Source organism: Akebia trifoliata, chromosome 13 (genome assembly GCF_017979445.1).
Source record: "Akebia trifoliata isolate Shusen 1 chromosome 13, ASM1797944v1, whole genome shotgun sequence".
In the NCBI taxonomy this organism is placed as follows: Eukaryota; Viridiplantae; Streptophyta; class Magnoliopsida; order Ranunculales; family Lardizabalaceae; genus Akebia; species Akebia trifoliata.
In genome coordinates, this window is record NC_141387.1 from 14,954,671 (window position 1) to 14,972,826 (window position 18,156).

The window sequence follows — 18,156 nt, forward strand, 5'->3', positions numbered from 1 at the left end:
GATCCATGTACATTACAGAAGAACCTTTGTTTCCTTTGGTGGCTGTTTGGGGTTGCTACATTTCCACCAAAATTGAGGTTTTTCATTTTGACAGTGGTGTTGGGCAAACTTGTTACAATGGACAACCTGGTAAGGAGGGGTTTTTATGGAGTAAATGGCTGCCCAATGTGCCTTCAAGTCGGTGAATCAATCAACCAACTGTTATTACATTGTCCAATGGCATCCCAAGTTTGGGGTAATTTCTTCAAGCTGTTTGGTATGGTTGGTTGTAACCCAGTCACGGTGAAGCAATTTTTCGAGAGTTGGCTTATGCAGGGAAGTGTTTTTGCGGGTGCTAAGAGGCGATTGTGGAGTCTCTTGCCTTTCGCCATTCGTTGGGGGTTATGGATTGAACGTAATAAGAGTCTTCGAAGCAAAAGCATCAGATATTCAAGCGACCAACTTGACAGTGTTAGGTTTTATTTTTGTTTGGTCGAAAGTTTTTGAGGAATTTAGAGGAATAGGGTTTGATGATTTTGTAGTTGACCAGGTGTGTAATCTACAATTACAATAGGTGATTTGTATTTTGTCATTGCTTGGTTGGTCACCTCGCCCAGGCTTACTTTTATCAATAAATTTTGGCTTATTAAAAAAAAAAATTAAGAATACGTTATCTATCTAGCATCCTTGTGTTCTTTCTATCCTGGTTTTCAATCCCTAAAAGCATAAAAAAAATAATAAAAAAGATTGATAAACTTTTCAAAAAAAATTGTGGCATGGTAAGGATGGAAAAAGAAATATCATCAAATGGAGCATATTGTATGGAAAGAAAATGGGGAAGCTTGGGTTTCTGAAGATTGAAGTGTATTAATAGTGCCCTTCTTGGCAAATGGCTTTGGAGATTTGGAATAGAACGAGAGAGCTTTTGGAGAAAAGTTATTAAAGCAAAATTTGCCAAAAAAAAAAGATGTGGGTGGGAAAGTGGGGATGCTAAGGAAGCTTTTGGATGTGGCATTTGGAAAGGAATCTCAAAGGTGCACCATGCGTTTTGGAATGAGATAGGATTTAAGGTGGGAAGTGGTGAAGGTGTTCAATTTTTGGAAGATCGGTGGTGTGGCCGTCGTCGCTCCCAAAGAAATTCCCTTTGTTATATACCCCCTATCTCAAAATAAGTTTAATCTAATTTCATCCTTTTGAACACCAGTCTAGGACGGGCATATCTTGGGATTTAGTTTTTAGAAGACCCTCAAAAATCTGATTTGAGCCATTAAATTCTCCACGAATATAATATTGTCATCTACAAACTATAAATGTCATGGGCCTTTATTAATTTCAAAATTGAAGAGTCCCCATTTTGGATTGCTCTTGCCATTGGTCAATTCAAAACCTCAGCAACAATCATGAATAAGAAAAGAGATATTGGATCAACTTTTTTGAAAGCTCTTGAGCTTTTAAAGTAAACCACTAGACTTCCATTTACCAAAATCGAGAATGACGCCGACAACGCACATTTCATCATCCATCTTTCCCCAAATCACATACGGCCCATCATATACTTCAGACATTCCCAAATCACGTGGTCGTATTCCATGTCAATCTTACACGCCACTATATCCCTCAACCTCAATCTAGAATTGATACATTCATTGGCCATTAGAACTCCATCCAAAATCTACCTGCCCCTTACACAAATGCCACTAATTTAGGACCAAAACACGACTTTCAAGTCTCATTTCCATACCTTTGAGGGTGTAAAGAATACGCACCTAATCACATTCATACACTTGCCAACTCAAGATACATGCAACCCAAGGAAGTCAAAAAGGAAAATTGCGAGCCTAGCTCTTTTCATCTACGTCATCCATGCGGCATTATTTGATTCTCTGTTACTAGATTTGCTCTAACCATGCCGAATTGAAAATCGGTTCCTGGTTCAATTTGCCCATGGTTCGTGAAAAACTATGAACCAATATATCCCTTTATTTTTTATATTAGAGATGCCCCTCCTCTATTTTGTCACTATTAGAACCCAATCTATATTTTTTCACTATTAGAGTCATCATTTGGGAAATAAAAATCCCCTCCACCTTTGATCAAATTTAACCTAGGTCTTCTTCTCTAAGTAATGCAAATGATTTAAATACCCTTTATGAAAAAACATCCACGAACCAGTTTTGTTCCCGAGTGGTGAACCGCAAACTACGAACCCAAATTCAAACTAACGAAACAAGTAAAATGGATTTGATTTATAACACTATAAGAGCATAAAATATACATGCCACCTTCACAGTACAAGTGTCTTACGGCGAAACAACTTGCTACATATGTAAATGCTTGCAATCATTTAATAAGGTACTTTGTGACTACATCAATATTAACCTGATATGTAACCTAGTATAACAGACCTCATCTTGCCAATCTAAATACTTAGGTAACTTGGGTGACCTGATTGCTCATAATATCGGCCAACCCAGACACCATGCACTATGCTTGCAATCGATTTTCCCCCCACATTTTGGCGACATCTGTGGGGTGTCAAATAACAAGTCATGTTATGCCCTTCCCCATACCATTTTCTAATTGGTTTTTATCCTCCATCAAAGCACTTGGGGTCTCTCAATTCAATTGTGAGGTCAAAGCACACCAATCTTCTCCATGTTTGTCATCGTGACCATGAAGATTGTCACAAGTTCCGAAACATTGCCATTTTGGGGCCTCGATTGATTCTTGCTCATCTCAGCTCACAATTTTCATATCAACCTCTACCTACCTCTCAAGCTAACCTTAAACAAAATTGCATCATTCCAAACAACAATGAATAAGCCAATTCTAAAAAAAGTATTAAAACCTCCTCACAACAGTAAAGTGCACCCAATGATTAAACATATGATTAGGAGAAGTCCACTTCAACAAAATAGTATCATCGAAAAAATTTTGCTTTCCTAATCAAATTACTAAGAGCCTTCACCACTATTATGAATAAAAATGAAAAACAAGGTATCTCCTTCTCAAAGCATTCTCTAGCTTTTAAAATTTCCTTTAGGAGAACCATTTATTGAAAGAGATGCAGATAGACACAAACATAATCCATCACCTCCACCAAGACCCTACTCAATTTTTTATAAAGTAATCACAAACAAATTATATTATAACTTCCTGTTTAACAAATGCAAAGACTATTCCGATCAAGTTTTATATCGTTGGCTTTTGAACCCTAGTCACATTTAATAGAATATCCCCAAGGATACTCTAAATTTTTATTTTATTTTTGAGATTCCCGGATGGCAAATTTGGGAATTTCTGATGGTGTTGGTGCTCAAATTGCCTCTATCGAGCTCAATGACACAAATTATTTACCATTTCGAGCATTTTTATGTGCCAAGAAGAAATCTAAGCTTCTTGTTGAAGACCCCCTACCACCAGATGATAAGCATAATGAAGATTGGCAGAGTGACAATTCTTTGGTGATGACATGGCTTTGGAACAACATGGAATCATCAATTTCCTCTAATGTTATGTACTCAAGCAAACAGATTTGGACAACCATTCAGGAGATGAATTCTCAAGAAAAACAATGTATCACCAATTTATGATCTGTCCGAGGCCACGTTTACTACAAAACATGCTGGCAGGTCTTTTGGTGAGTATTATAACTCTCTTTATGGTATGTAAGAGGAGTTTCAACAGTACCAACCTTTGACCACCGTTCTAGAAACTCAAAAAAGACAGCGTGGCAAGTTGCATTGTTTTGTCTAACTTGAACGCGAAATGCAATCCACCCTCTCAAGCTCCATCTAGAGCTACTTCTTCTAATTATTCTACTCAGCTTGGTGCAATTCTTCAAAAGATGAATACTTAGATTGCAGGACCTTCTCAACCCACAACTACAATGGCTAATTCAGGTAACCCCACACTTATGGCTACCAAGTCCCCTTCATCTTGGGTCATCAATTATAGGGTTAGTGCCCACATGTCTAGTATATCCCACATCTTCTCTAATTTACAATCGCTTAGATTTCATATTGTGTTAGCTAATGGTTCTACTCAAAGTGTAGTGGGGAGATGTGATGTTCATTCAACCCCATCTCTTTCTTTATCCTCCACCTTGTCTCGAATTTTCCTTTAATCTATTATCTGTTAGTTAGCTTAAAAAATTTATACAATGTTCCGTAACATTTTTTTCTTCCTCTTTTGTTTTCCAAGATCTCAAGACGAAGAAGATGATTGGTTTGGGGCACGAAAAAGATGGCCTGGACTACTTGGTAGATGGGGAGACTGCATCTGCTTGAGTACTTTTGTTTTGCCTCTTCAATGGCATTTTCATTTAGGTCATGTGTCTTTGGCGAGCTTGCGTCATATTATTTCATATCCGAGTCCAATGTATGTTTTAAAATGAAAGGCTTGACAGCTAGGAAAACATCACCATAGTTCTTTTCCTCATCGTCTTGAGAGTCTGTAATCAAATTTTTTTTATATAAATCATACGGATATTTGGGGTCCATCCAGAACAAAAAATTTATCTAGTTTTCATTACTTCGTTGAGTTTGTGGATGATTATTCAAGAATGACATGGCTATTTTTACTGAAAGATTGCACTGAATTACCTCATACTCTTCTTGATTTCTACAAAGAGATTTCATTCAATTTGGCAAGCTTATTAAAATCATTCGATCTAATAATGCCCTAAAATACACGCAATCATCTATTCAATCATTTTGTTCTGACCATGGCCTTATTTATCAAACATCATATGCTCACACCTCCCAATAACATGGTATTGTAGAACGTAAACACCATCATTTACTTGATGTTGTTTGCACCCTCATGCTTCATATGCATGTTCCAAAATCCTATTGGGGTGATGTTTACGGCTTGCCTTCCTATTAATCATATGCCATCATCAATTCTAGATGGTCGTTCACCATTCTCCTTTGTTTATCCTCAAGTTGACCCTTTTATTATCCGACCTCAAATCTTTGGTTGTGTATGCTTTGTTCACTCTTTTGAGTCTGGTCTTGATAAATTATCGCCTTAGTCCATTAAATGTATATTTTTAAGCTATTCTCACACTCAAAAAGATTACCAGTGCTACTATCTTGTCTCACAACGGTATTATGTTATTGTTAATGTGACATTCTTTGAATACACGCCTTTCTCATCATCTGTCGGAGCTTCAATTGATTTGGACATTGTGTCTTCACGTCATAAGGAGTTGTCCTCTCCCATTCTTCCTTCTATTACTCATGTTATCCCTACTGTTGTTCCTACAAGTGGTTCTTCAAATGCTTTGCTTCAAGTTTATGAACGTACTCCTCCCCATGCAGTTGTACCTTATGGTACCCTTCCTAAACTAGCCCCAGCTCACTCAACGCTTTCAATTGAGGTTCTTTCACCTAGTATTGACCTACATATTGAATTACGGAAAGGTACCAGATCTTGCACGAAACACCCTATTGCCGATTTTGTTTTCTTTTATGTCTCCTTTTCGACGATTTTCTTTCTCTTTGTCCGTTATTTCTGCTCTTATTACTTATACACAAGCTATGTCTTCGTCTAAGTGGAAACTAGATATGGATGAGGAGATGAAGCCCTCCATCATAATCATACTTGAGATCTTACCCCTCCCTACCAGGAAACAGACTGTGAATTGCCAATGGGTTTATGTAGTCAAATATCTCCCAAACGGTTCTGTTGAGCACTTAAAAGCACGACTATTTACTAAAGGCTATACTCAGATACTTGGGGTGGACTATAGTGAGACATTCTCTCATGTGGCTCGACTGAACTCTGTTAGAGTTCTTATTTATGTGGCTGTTTTTTATTAGCCTTTATATCAACTAGACATTAAGAATGCATTTTTGCATGAGGATTTACAAGAAGAGGTTTATATGGAGCAACCTCCTGGGTATGTTACTTCGAGTAAGGAAGATTTGGTGTGTTGTATAAATAAAGTGATGTAGGATATCTACAGCTCTAAGTAGTTTTCTAATTCTATTAGATTTTGTTTCTATTTTTTAGTTCTATTAGGATTTCTATTTTCTAGTTACTTTAGGGGATCTATTACTTATTAGTTTCTAATTTATTTTAAATTCGTTTTTATTTTTTAGGCTATAATTAGAAGTGCTTAGAAGTGTTAAATTTGAGTTTTAATAGGATTAGAAAGTTAGTATTATATTATAGATAGGTTAGGAATGTTAATTTTTAATATTTTAGTAGAATTCTAAGTTGTTACGATGGAGTTATCTATATAAGGAGCTCCAAATCCGAAAGTAAAAAAAATCAATCAATAATAATTTAATTATTTTTTCTCTTTTAATTACTTTTTAGCTTTATGCTTTATTTTCTTTCAAGCTATTGCTTGTTTATCAATTGAATCTATTGATTTAAATTGATTTTGAGTGTTCCATTGAGCACAACCTATCGAATCTATTGATTCACACACTTCCGCTACATCAAAAAGCCATTTATGGACTGAAACAATCATCTAGAGCATGGTTTGATAAGTTCAATTATGTTGTGCTTACCTATGGTTTCGTACGTTATGTTTGATCACTCTATTTTTATTCGTCGGTCTTCTGTTGGGGTTATTGTGTTCATAGTATACGTGGATGATATTATTATTATTGGAAGTGACTCAGGAGGTATCTCAGACTTGACGATCCATTCGTCTAAGCAATTCCACACTAAAGATTTGGGTCTTCTCCTCTACTTTCTTGGTACTAAGGTCGCTCGTTCCAAGACTGGAATAAGCATGCCTCAACAAAAGTATGTTCAAGCTTTAAGCCAGTTGATATTCATACAGATCCCAACCAATAAACTTGACGCTGAACAGGGGGAGATTTATCTAGATGCAGGTCGTTGTCATAGATTAGTTGGTAAAAAAATTTATCTTATTGTTATTCACCCAAACATCATATTTGTTGTTGAAGTAGTTAGTCAATTTATGCATGCTCCACAATAGCCTTATTGGGATGCAATTTTTTTAATTATGTGCTATTTGAAGGGCTCACCAAGAAATGGGTTGTTATACAGATCACTCAAGTTCTATTTGTCATTGATTTTTCAAATGCTAATTGGGTTGGAAGTCGTACAGATCATCGGTCCACTTCAAGTTATTGTGCCTTTGTAGGTGGAAATTTGGTGTCTTGGTGCAGTAAGAAACTAGAAGTTGTAGCTCGCTTCAATGTTGAGGTAGAATACAAGGCTATGGCTCACACTGAATGTGAGATGCTCTAGGTTTAATTACTTCTCAAGGAAATGGGAATTAAGATTCCTTCTTCTATGCATATGTATTATGACAATCAAGCTGCCTATGTATTGCGACAATCAAATTGCTAGCTATATTGCTAGCAAACCAGTGTTCATGAGAGGACCAAGCACATCGAAGTTAATTGTCACTTTATTCACAACATGGTCTTGGCGAAACATATATCTAATCCTTACATCATTAGAAAATCAATTGGGAGATGTGTTCACAAAGCCACTATCTCAAAGCTCCTTTCTTAATTGTTGTACCAAGTTGGTTATATCTGATTTGTATGCTCTAGCTTGAGGGGGAGTGTTAGAGTTCTTATTTTATATTATCTTCTATTCACTGTATGTGATGGGCCCATCACTATGTGACTATAAATAGTGAGGGTTGAAACCTAGAGAGGGTATCAAACTCACCTTCATCTCTCTTCAACTCCTCTCTCTCTCTCCAAACCCTAATTTCTATCTTCTCACAAATATAATATGAAAAGGTGTTCTTTAAAATTATTAAATCAATGATTTAAAGAATTGTGACTTGCGCAAAAATCCAAAATTTTTTGTCATTATGGCCACCACAAGCAAGTTGTTGATATAATCAAGAAGATTGGCAAAAAAACACAGGTGCCCTTCAAAGCATTCATTGGGCTTTATTTATTGCAATAGGGTTATTAAAAAAGAAACAAATTTATCGTCTAAAATCCTATATCTTTTGGGTAGCTAATTAGTGAAATCATGTGTGATAGAGACCAAATAAACTTTTATGTTCTCTTTATTTTCCTTTTTTGTCTAGGTAGGATTCATTATGTATATCCTTGTCATTTCAAACGGGTAAGTCGCCTTAGGAGAATTCTCAGCATGGATAACCTTATGGCAAGAGGAGTCTATTCAGCCATCTATTGTTTTATGTGCAGGTCTGGTCAGGAATCGATAGAGGACCTTATTCATTTCTCTTTTTCAAGAGAAGTTTGAGCTCATTTTTGTCATTATTTAGAGGCTCTTGGTGTTTTCCCTCTTCTTTGATGGCACTATTTCAGAGTTGGCATCTCAAAGCAGTAATTTACCACAAAAAAAAGTATCAAGTGGCCTTTCACAGAGATTGTTATATGTTGGGGTATCTGGCTTTAGTGGAATAATAGGAACTTTAGAGCAAAAGAGCATTCAATGCACGAAGTTCTCATGTCTATTGCGGGATTGATGTCCTACTACTCCAAGGTATTTCGATGAGTGTTTTTCAGGATTTCATGTTTAGGTGGGACCTCCTCTGTCACTCATGCAAGCATTGTAGTTCATGTTTTTTGGTCTTGTTTATCTCTTTATTTTTATTTTGCTCTTTCTTTTGTTTTTTTGTGGTGGCCGCTTCAACTGCTTTTTTGTTGTACTTTCTTATTATTAGTAGAATCTCTTTTACCTTTAAAAAAAATATTTGTTACTGGTGTGCAGTCAAGGTTCACGATCTCAGTCACATTCATCATCTTGATAAGCTGATGAAACAAGATATCCCAACCGGGAATAAATATAACTTGGAAAAAATACCCTAATATATAATACACTTCACTTTAAATAATTTTAATACTTACCATAACTAAAATATGTTGTTTTTTTGTCACACCAATTAACTTTTGGGTTCCTTCTCAATGCCTTGGTCAAGATGGAATGAGGATTCAAATGATATGTAAAAAAGCAAGCAAAATATTTTTTATAATATTCTTTCTCAAGTAATTTTTATAATGATAGGGCATGAGCATAACCAAAACCTCAAAGGTGTTCTATTAAATCAGAAGTGGATGTGGAGTGAGGATATGACGTGGGGAGACTCCCTTATCATTATAATATCATGTGCTCTTTGAGTTATCCTCCAAGAAGAATATGCCTATATCTGCCTTAGTGACCCAAAACGAAAGTGAAATCTTGTGTGAAATCTTGTGGGACTTGGGTTTTAGGAGAGCTTTCAACGATTGGGGGATTTAGGAGCTAGCGGACCTATCCTCCAAGCTGGACCAAGTGCGTTTTGAGGATTCTGAGAGTGATTGTTGGGAATGGACCCTAAATAAGGAGAGATGTTTCTAAGTAAGCTCGTTCAAGAACACCCTAGTAGCACAAGGCTTTGGGTCTTTCCCCATAATCCCCATTTGGGGGGCGAAGGTGCCTTCAAAAGTCTCTTTTTTTACTTGAATAGTGATTTCTTGTAATCTCCTCGACCACCTAATTAGGAGGGGTTTCATTTCGCCTAATATCTGCATTCTGTGATGTGCAACTGGGGAATCTATTGACCATATTCTTTACATTGCCCTTTTGCGGTCCAAATCTGGTCTCATGTCTTGCAGTTGTTCAATATCTCTTGAGTTTTTTCCTTCTACTTTATCCCTCTCCCAAGGTTGGAATCATAACTTATTCACGGGTAGGAAAAAAAGTCATTGGGCTTTGCTCCCTTTGGCAATTTGCTAAGGTGTGCGGAAGGAGAGAAACAGAAGAATCTTTTCGGGGATGGAAAGATCTGACTACGACATGATTTTGTTTATTCTTGGATTGTTATTTTATTGGGGTAAGCTAGATGGAACTTTCAAAGGGGTCTTTTATGAGGATTTGGTGTTTAAATGGGACTCCCTTTGTAATGTGTAAAGTCTTATCTTGGTGGTGTCTTGTACTTTTGGTCGGTATCCTCGACTGCCTTTTATTAATGATTAATGAAATTTGTTTTACTTATCAAAAAAATAAAACAGAAAGCATTGCAAAAAGATTAACCAATACATCAATCAAAAGCAAAATGGACAGAGCCAAATTAGCAAGATACCTTCTTTAAAAGAGAGTTCAAGTCTTGGGGGTGTGATTTTGCAATATCTCCAATTTGACGAGCCGCTGTGAATCTCGTTGATTGAGTTGAGCCAGCTTAACTTAGATCAAGGAAACAGACGATACAAATATCATGGACAAAAATCCAGGTATCCAAAATGTAGACTACACACATGAACACCAAATCAATTATAATCTACACAGTCAAAGCAACATGCAATAACAGGAGATGAAAATAAGAATTTTTGAAACAGGAATAAAAGGATACTGTCCAACAGAGTGAGCAGGCGCTGAAGACGAGACGACTGCTGAGCCATGGAGCCTGCAAAGATGCAGACTCTCTCATTCGAACTCGTTGTGAAGGCAAGCAAAGCACTCTATCCAGGTCCCAAAAGCCCCTAAAGTACAAAACAGTCAACCCCATTACTCAGTAATAAGTGACATTTATCCTTGTTGGAATTATTTATACCCTCAAAACTTGCAATATGCATCTGGCTAGAAAGTAATCTGCAAATCAAACACATAATACATTCTTTTATATGTCAACCACTCGATAAACCAAGATAATACCAAACCATCCTAATAGAAAGCATATATATGCAACAGAGATCATTACCAAGATATCATTGGAATAAATAAAATAGTTTTCATATATTCTCAATTTTAAGTCAAAAAAGAAAAGGGTAATTTAATATTTTTAAAGACGGCAAAATGGGGGATATTAGTGTTACCCACTCCTCGGACTTTCGTTGACCTGGTCAAACCGTTTACAAAAATGATTGTTAGTTAACAGAGATAATGAAATGTCAAAAATACCCTCATGTTGAAATTATGAAAAGGTCCTTCGATTAAAACAACCCAATTGTGTTTGATTTAATCATTCGAAACACAATAACCTTGAGAACCCTAATCATTTTCAACCCAATTTCTCATCGATCTAAACCTTAATATTGTAGTTTTAAAGCTTAATCTCATTGTTTCCAATCCGATCTCATTATTTTCAATTCAATTTCTTATTTTTCAACCAAATATCATGGTGTTCATCTCAATATCATTATTTTCATCTCATCCCAAAGGTAATCTTTGACCCACAAATGCTTAGAATCTTCACATGGAAAACATTGAAAAAAAAAAAAATATATATATATATATGTGTGTGTGTGTGGTGTGTGTGTGTGTGTGTGTGTGCATGAAACAATGAAGAAAATAAAATTAGTAATACTCCTTCCTGTAAATATTAATATTAGTTCAAACCCCCGCACTGTAAAGAACATAAACAGGTTTTTTTCTTGGTATTTTCTATGAAATCTTAAGCCTTGAGGTCAAAATTGTTAAAAGAGTTCAACCTCCACCCATTCCACGAAATATGTGATCTTTAATTTGATTAACCAAAATCTAACTCAAAATCGAAATCGGATTATGGTAGGGTTTCAAAGCAATGGGTTTAAGGAATAGAACCCTAACACTCTCGAGAACAATCCAACAATAACAAATATAGATCTTAACTAGAGAATATGTGAGATAATGGCAAAACCCTAACTTCATCTTCGTCTTCTTCAAGAAGATGAAGTTAGGGTTTTTCTTTTAATCCAACGGTGTAAAATATTTCAATCCAACAGTTGAGTAAGATTAGATTTTTTTATTATTTCAATTAAAACAATAGCATTTTTGATAATTTAAATGTTACAAGGGTAGTTTGGGTATTCATACATTAAACTATCAACTGAACAAATGTTGGTAATAGTTTGACCGGGTCAACAAAAGTCCGAGGGATAGACCTCATCTTGCGTTTCACAAGGAGGTAACCCTAATTTCGCCTATTTCACAGGGAATGTTACTAAAATACTCAAAAGAAAAGTAAAATTTAAAATGGTTCAAATAGTATACAATGCCATGGGAAACAGAAAATATAGTTCATAGCACATAAAAGTATAAGGTGTGATTCGAACTAAAGACCTCCGCTTCTTGGGGAGTGGTCTTGGCCATCTCACCAACCCTTAGATGGTTTATAACTTTGGATCTAATAATGTTTTTTATGAAATTTCAAACTCAAGACCTCCACTTCCTGGGGAGTGGACTTGGCCATTCACCCACCCTCAGATGGTTTATATCTTTAGATCTAATAATGTTTTTTATGAAATTTGGTTCACAATTCAAAGTTCAAACAATCAAGCTAATTGAGAAGAAACACAAGATGTCATTAATGTAATGTGTATGCATTGTATGGGCAAAAATCGTATCAAACACATGGCACTAAAAAACCAAATCTCGATGATGGATACTATGGAAAATCTAACAAATCTCGAGGCATTGATCTTGCATATCAAGAATATTATAGTGTAGATCCAAGCCATTGATTGGCAACGTTAATAAACCGGATCATTTCTGAATAAAAATGGAATCCTATCCTATCTTAATCATTTTTATTTGGTAGTTTACAAATCCTTGATTTTGCAAGTTGATTGCCTTCCTTTTTCTTCTAATAGATCAAGAAATTTATTAATCATAGAGAAAGGAGGCCGAGAGGCCTACGACAAGAAAGATACAAATAGAAAGAAACTAGGACCTACAAATCTGGTCTCTTCTCAAAGAAAACCCTTTAAAGGTTAGAAACAACTTTGACCAAACAAAAATAAATCCCAAGACATTAATGATAATTTCTAGCAATGAATTAGCGTTCCCCTCAAACATTTTCAAGTTCCTCACATTCCAAATACACCAAAAAATCGAAAAAAGGATAATAGACAAAAGCAACCTCTTTGGGTCGAGCCAATTTGATTTTCCAGCATTGGAACAAGGACAACAAATAATTTGGAAAATACCAAGAGGCATGGTAAAAGGAGTGAAAGTGACACCAAATTTTATTTTAGAAGCAAAAGGACAGTGTGTGAACAAGTAATTTTAAAAAACAATGCCTTTGGGTAGTGTTCATACCATATTGATTATTTCGACAAATATTTTCTTAACTTTGGTCTTGAAAAGGTAAGATGTTGAGAACATACAAGACTTTAGAGACTAGCTTAGTAGGAAATAAGTGCAAAATCATATCCAAGGCCTTGGCCACTAGAATCAAGCTTAGTTACAAAAAGAAAATGTATGTTGGAAGTGGGAACATCATCAAAACCTAGAAATTGAAGTGTTTTATGGCAGGAAAATGGTCTTACGATCTCTAATGAATGTATAGAATCTAGAATTCAATTGAGTAAATGGGGTTTTTTGTAAATTAAATGAGGAAAAATATTACAATCACATCAATTGGAAGATTGTGAATTACATGTTAGGGAGGATGCTTAGTTAATAAATGAAGGTATTGAGTTTAGAAATGCATTTCAACTATACACTTGTCTAGTTTGATTAATGAGTCTTCAACAGGGTATTTTAAGAGCTTTAGAAGACCAGGACAGAGAAATCCTCAATATCATTTCTTGTTTATTGTTGTGGCTTAGGTGTTGATACAATGTTTGCTAGAACGATTGATATGGGCAGTGTTGCAAAGCTTCTCACCACGTAGTGAACACCCAATAAAACTGTGGACCAATAAAGATTTTTGAGGTATCTTTTGCGTTAAGGTTGTGTCAAGACAGGCCATCAATTTGGGGAAAAGTAAAGATTTTGGAGTCTGGAAAATTGGAAAGATGCATTAACTTTAAATATTTGGGTATCCCTTTTTAGATGATAGCTATAAGGCCTTGTGGAAACCTTGGTAGAAAACTTTGTGAGGATCTACTACCATAATAACCAAGTCTGGAATTGGTAATTATTCAGTGGGGGTTTAATTATGTTAATTCGGACAAATTGGGGAATGTTTCTTTAAAAATAAAAAATAAAAAAATCATGAAAATTTTTTAGGGGTTATACAAGTGATGTTTTTGAATTTCTTACCAAAACTCATCATCTTCAATCTCCCTAAAAACCCTATCTTAATCTTGAGATTTGAATGTTGAAAAAACAAATTAAGGCTGAAGGACAGAAATGTCACTATATTCCGAGACTAATCAATCAATTGCTGAATTATTTTCTAGGGCAGTCCCTTATTCAGGGAATTCTACTAATTTAGAGGGAAAAAACAGAGATTTTTGTGCCTATGCCTCATACGAAGTGTTGCTCCCTTTTGAAATTCTCGAGTGAAAGACGAGATTAAAGAACCCTAAAAACTAATTAAAATACAATCGATTGAATATTGTGATGCCTCTGTACGGAACCGCTAAGGTTCACGGTTTGCTTAAACATACAAACCTATAAACTAATCCAAACCCTAGATTGAAACCTCTAGATTTTTGTATTGCATATAGAACGATATAGATAGAGAATGAGAAGATACCGAGTTAGATTAAAATTCTAAAATCTGAAAAACCCTACCCCGTGTGCATGTGCGTGCGTACGTGCGTGTGCGTGTTAGATAGATAGAGAACCTGATTCAGTCCTGCAGAATTGGGAGCCGAGGAGTTGCGTACGACCGATTAGGCTGGATTTGAGAGGGGAGGATCGTTTCAAAACTTGTTTAGATGCGAAATTCAGGATTTCTTTGATAAATCTTTAAGATCTGATGCTACAGTAAACAGATCTAAATCAAAAACCCTAGAAATTCCTGTAAAAGAGGACCACAGCGAATTTTTGTTGTCAAATGGACAAGAAAAGGAAACGAACTCACGAGAGAAAATGGAAAAGAGAGAAACCCTACGGCAAACTGAAAGGCTTCTTCTGGCTGTGGCCTCCCTCCTACGTTTCTCTTATAGAGTTCGTTTATATAAAACCTTGAACGGGTGTCTGCTGCTGTTTCTGCCTATTATCTTCATGTTTTTAAAACTCATTCGCGACCGAGATGACTCGGTACACTAGGTTTCTCAATAGGGCTTAAAATGGGTCGGTTCGGGCTGGATGTGAGTACATCGATGACCAGATCCGAATTTTTTATTCGGATTTGTATCGAAATCCGGATTCAACTCAACTCAATTACTTGATTTGGATTGGTCAGGTCGGATAATTTCAGGCATTTAACATTTTTTTTGCTATATTTCTTTTCAAATTTCGAAAAAAATCCAACCTATTTTATGCCCTATTTCTCAAGACTTCAAATGGGTTGTACCCGAGTCAAATCTGAGTATGGCCATATTCAGATCTGGACATTTTGTCCAAATCCAAATCAAATTCAGATCTTATTAGATAAATTCATGTCCAAATTATTTCATTTTCACTTAAATATATACATTTGAGTATTAAACTTTTATAAGAATAATACAATATTTCTGAAGACTTTTGAAAACTTTGCTCTAATATCAAATTACAGGATCAGGTTTAAAACGTTTGATCGGGGATTTTGATCAGAGTTTTGTGACGCCCCGTTAAACGCTAACACAAATCCCAAGGCCGCCTCGAGGCACTAGGTAGCGCCTCGAAATTTCGGCATGGGTCTCTTCTGTTTATGTTAGCGTTTCACGGAACTCAAACCTGATAAACAAAATCCAAACAATCCTGAATAAAGTAACATATCCACAATGAATAAGAAATGGAAGACGATAGATTTTATGAACAACAAAAAGTAAGGTCAGAGTTGCGCAAAAATGAATAAAGTTATTCAGGATTACAAAATTTTCCTCACTCTAACATAGACCTAACACTCGGTCCCAAAAACATAGACCTCTTCTAGGACGAACAAACTCCTAGTAGAAGTAGTCATGATGCTCACCGGGTAACGGACTCTGGTCGTCGATCTAACCGACTAGGTGTTCCTCGGCTAATAGCTCAACACCCGCTGTGCCAACTGTAGGCTCTGCAACTAAAAAAATGGAAGGAAAGGGTGAGTAACAATAGTTACCCAATAAGTCCACAAACAATTCCCACTAATAACCTAACCTAACATGATCGAATAATCATACTGCATCATTTCAAAACATGCAAGTTTTACAATTGAAGTTACGATTAACTGGTAGATATAGTTAGGGATGAACAACTAAACAGTTTAAAAGTTACACCTACCATCAATCATCCATACGCATTATACATTTTCCATTTTATGCAAATACAGTAGGCAACATTGAAGTAGTAAACATGCTTTTTAGTTTATAGTTCGAAATATAATAACAGATACACAATACAAGTGGTAGAGTAATGGAATTTGAGCGTTGGGATTCACGATTTGATCGCTCCTAGTCGGGACATGATGTTACAACATAAATCTGGCTTTTAGTTCATGATTTTGTGGTCGATCGCTGCGCTTACCACACTGGTAACCATTTATCTGGCTCAGGCAGACCGTTTGACATGACCGTAAGCAATGGGTCTCTTTTCGATGTGTCAAAACGTTCGACTACTACTAGATTGTTAGTGATCACTGACCAATCATTTTCGTCTATGCCTATCAAGCGTGCATGTGATCCCCAAAATAACACTTCACTCGTATACGACCACTTTTACAATACACGGTTACTGGTAAAGATAAGAAATGAATGAACCCGGATTCCAGTTGTGACTCCACTCTTATACGCATCCCATACCACGTATGAGCTTGGTGGTCCTTACCGTACATCCCAGGATAGTGCATCTTTCCAGGTGATGTGACGCACTATTCCTTCAGGCATTCATAAACCCTTTAATAGCTCACAAAATAGCTTCATATATATGTGATTTTTCATTTAAAACAAAAGAGAAATTAACAGAATAGGGTTGAAAATAAATATCCAGTTCCTACCATGCAACTGTGCCCACCCGACCTAAAAATAAATAACAGTACTCAGCGCACGCGCTAACATAATCGTAAATAAACATGCAACCCTTTCATTAATAATCTGGATATCCTTTCACCAACCTACACACAACATACAATGTAAAATGCAGACATCACCCCTCGGGTGTGATTCTGAAATTTTAGCATTTATTCCCTTTTTCCATTCTCTTGACATTCTCACTTTTCGTCTTTTCAAATCAACCATCCATTTATAATCTTTCAAAGTCATTCTTTTGGTCTTTCCATTGAAAACCATCAAAGTTTATTAAAAAACAAGGTCCCGGCGATACACGAGACCAAAGCTGTTAAAAATAAGAAAAGTTGGTGAAAATTTAGCTAAGTGTCGGAAACTCAATTTTTTAAAGTTCTCAAAATTGAAAACGGGTTTTTCGAAATGAAAGTCTCGATCACGAGATTCGACACCATATAGTTTTTGTAATCTAATTCAAAGTAGTGTGAAAGTTATTATATTTTGAAAACTTGCCGAAAACATCGAAATTTACGTTTTGTTCTTGAAACCAAAATTCGAATTTGGATCCTTTGAGATTTGGATCTTGAAACCATTCTCATTGTTCCAAAATGGGGGGTAAAACCTTAATTTTATTAAAGAACTTAAAGTAAATGAAAAGTAAAAGAGGACATTTACTTAAATATTTTTAATGAAATGAAGGGTGCGAAAACAAGTATAGGCAATGGGGAGGTCAAGGCAAAAGTCAGAACACAGTTCTGAAGAAAACTGTTTCTGTCGGTGGTTGTCGGTGGCAGAATCAAGATGTTGTCGGTGGAACCGATAGAATACTCATCGGCAGGTGTCGGTGGGACCGACGGCATCTGTTGACAGAATAAAATTTTCGACGGCTTCTTGATTTCGTCGGTGGCAGAAGCTCCATTCTGTTGGTGGGACCGATAGAATACCTTCGGCAGGTGTCGGTAGCACCGACCCTTCCCGCCTACAGCCTGAACCTCACTCGATGCTTCGAGTTTTCGACCCACCCACGAGTTTATAATTAAAACTTGATAAAACATAATCAAAACATCTACTTCAACCATGAATTTGAAACCAAACACCAATTTCTACGATTTAAATGCAACCACTAAGTTTTGTTTCAAAACCTAAATGCACATTTTCATAAATCTAAAGTTACCAATAGGAATTGAAGGTCCCCTACTTGGTTTGTGGACGTCGAACGTGATAAACTCGCACAATGATCAAGGTTGGTGGTGAAAGAGTTGATGTTGAGCTGAGTTTGATGTAAAGCGAACGAGGATTTGCAACTCCTTCGACAACGGCACTCTTCTCCACTTCTACCCTAGAAGACGAGCCTCTACTAACAAGGTGAAGCTCTGAGTGTGACGATACCCTAAGTTACTCACTGATTTCTGATGGAGGGTGAGGAAATGAACGTGAATGG

The 18,156-nt window shown here is 36.2% G+C and overlaps 1 protein-coding gene across 5 annotated transcripts in view; it reads right to left on the minus strand.

Moving 5' to 3' along the window:
- The window catches only part of RGD3 (ROOT GROWTH DEFECTIVE 3), a 55,779-nt gene extending 40,969 nt beyond the window's left edge, over window positions 1-14,810 (minus strand). For 2 of the 5 annotated variants that reach the window (XM_086420033.1, XM_086420028.1), the window contains exons 1-3: window positions 14,433-14,736; window positions 10,289-10,418; window positions 10,022-10,116 (exon numbers count right to left, since the gene is read on the minus strand). In XM_086420033.1, the coding sequence (XP_086276159.1) occupies window positions 10,022-10,116; window positions 10,289-10,337 (144 nt within the window). In that variant the 5' untranslated portion in view covers window positions 10,338-10,418; window positions 14,433-14,736. Of the gene's footprint in view, window positions 1-10,021; window positions 10,117-10,288; window positions 10,419-10,489; window positions 10,528-14,432 lie in introns of all 5 variants that reach the window. The other 3 variants (XM_086420029.1, XM_086420030.1, XM_086420031.1) reach the window with 3 other exon arrangements.
- Between the last annotated feature and the right edge of the window lie 3,346 nt (window positions 14,811-18,156).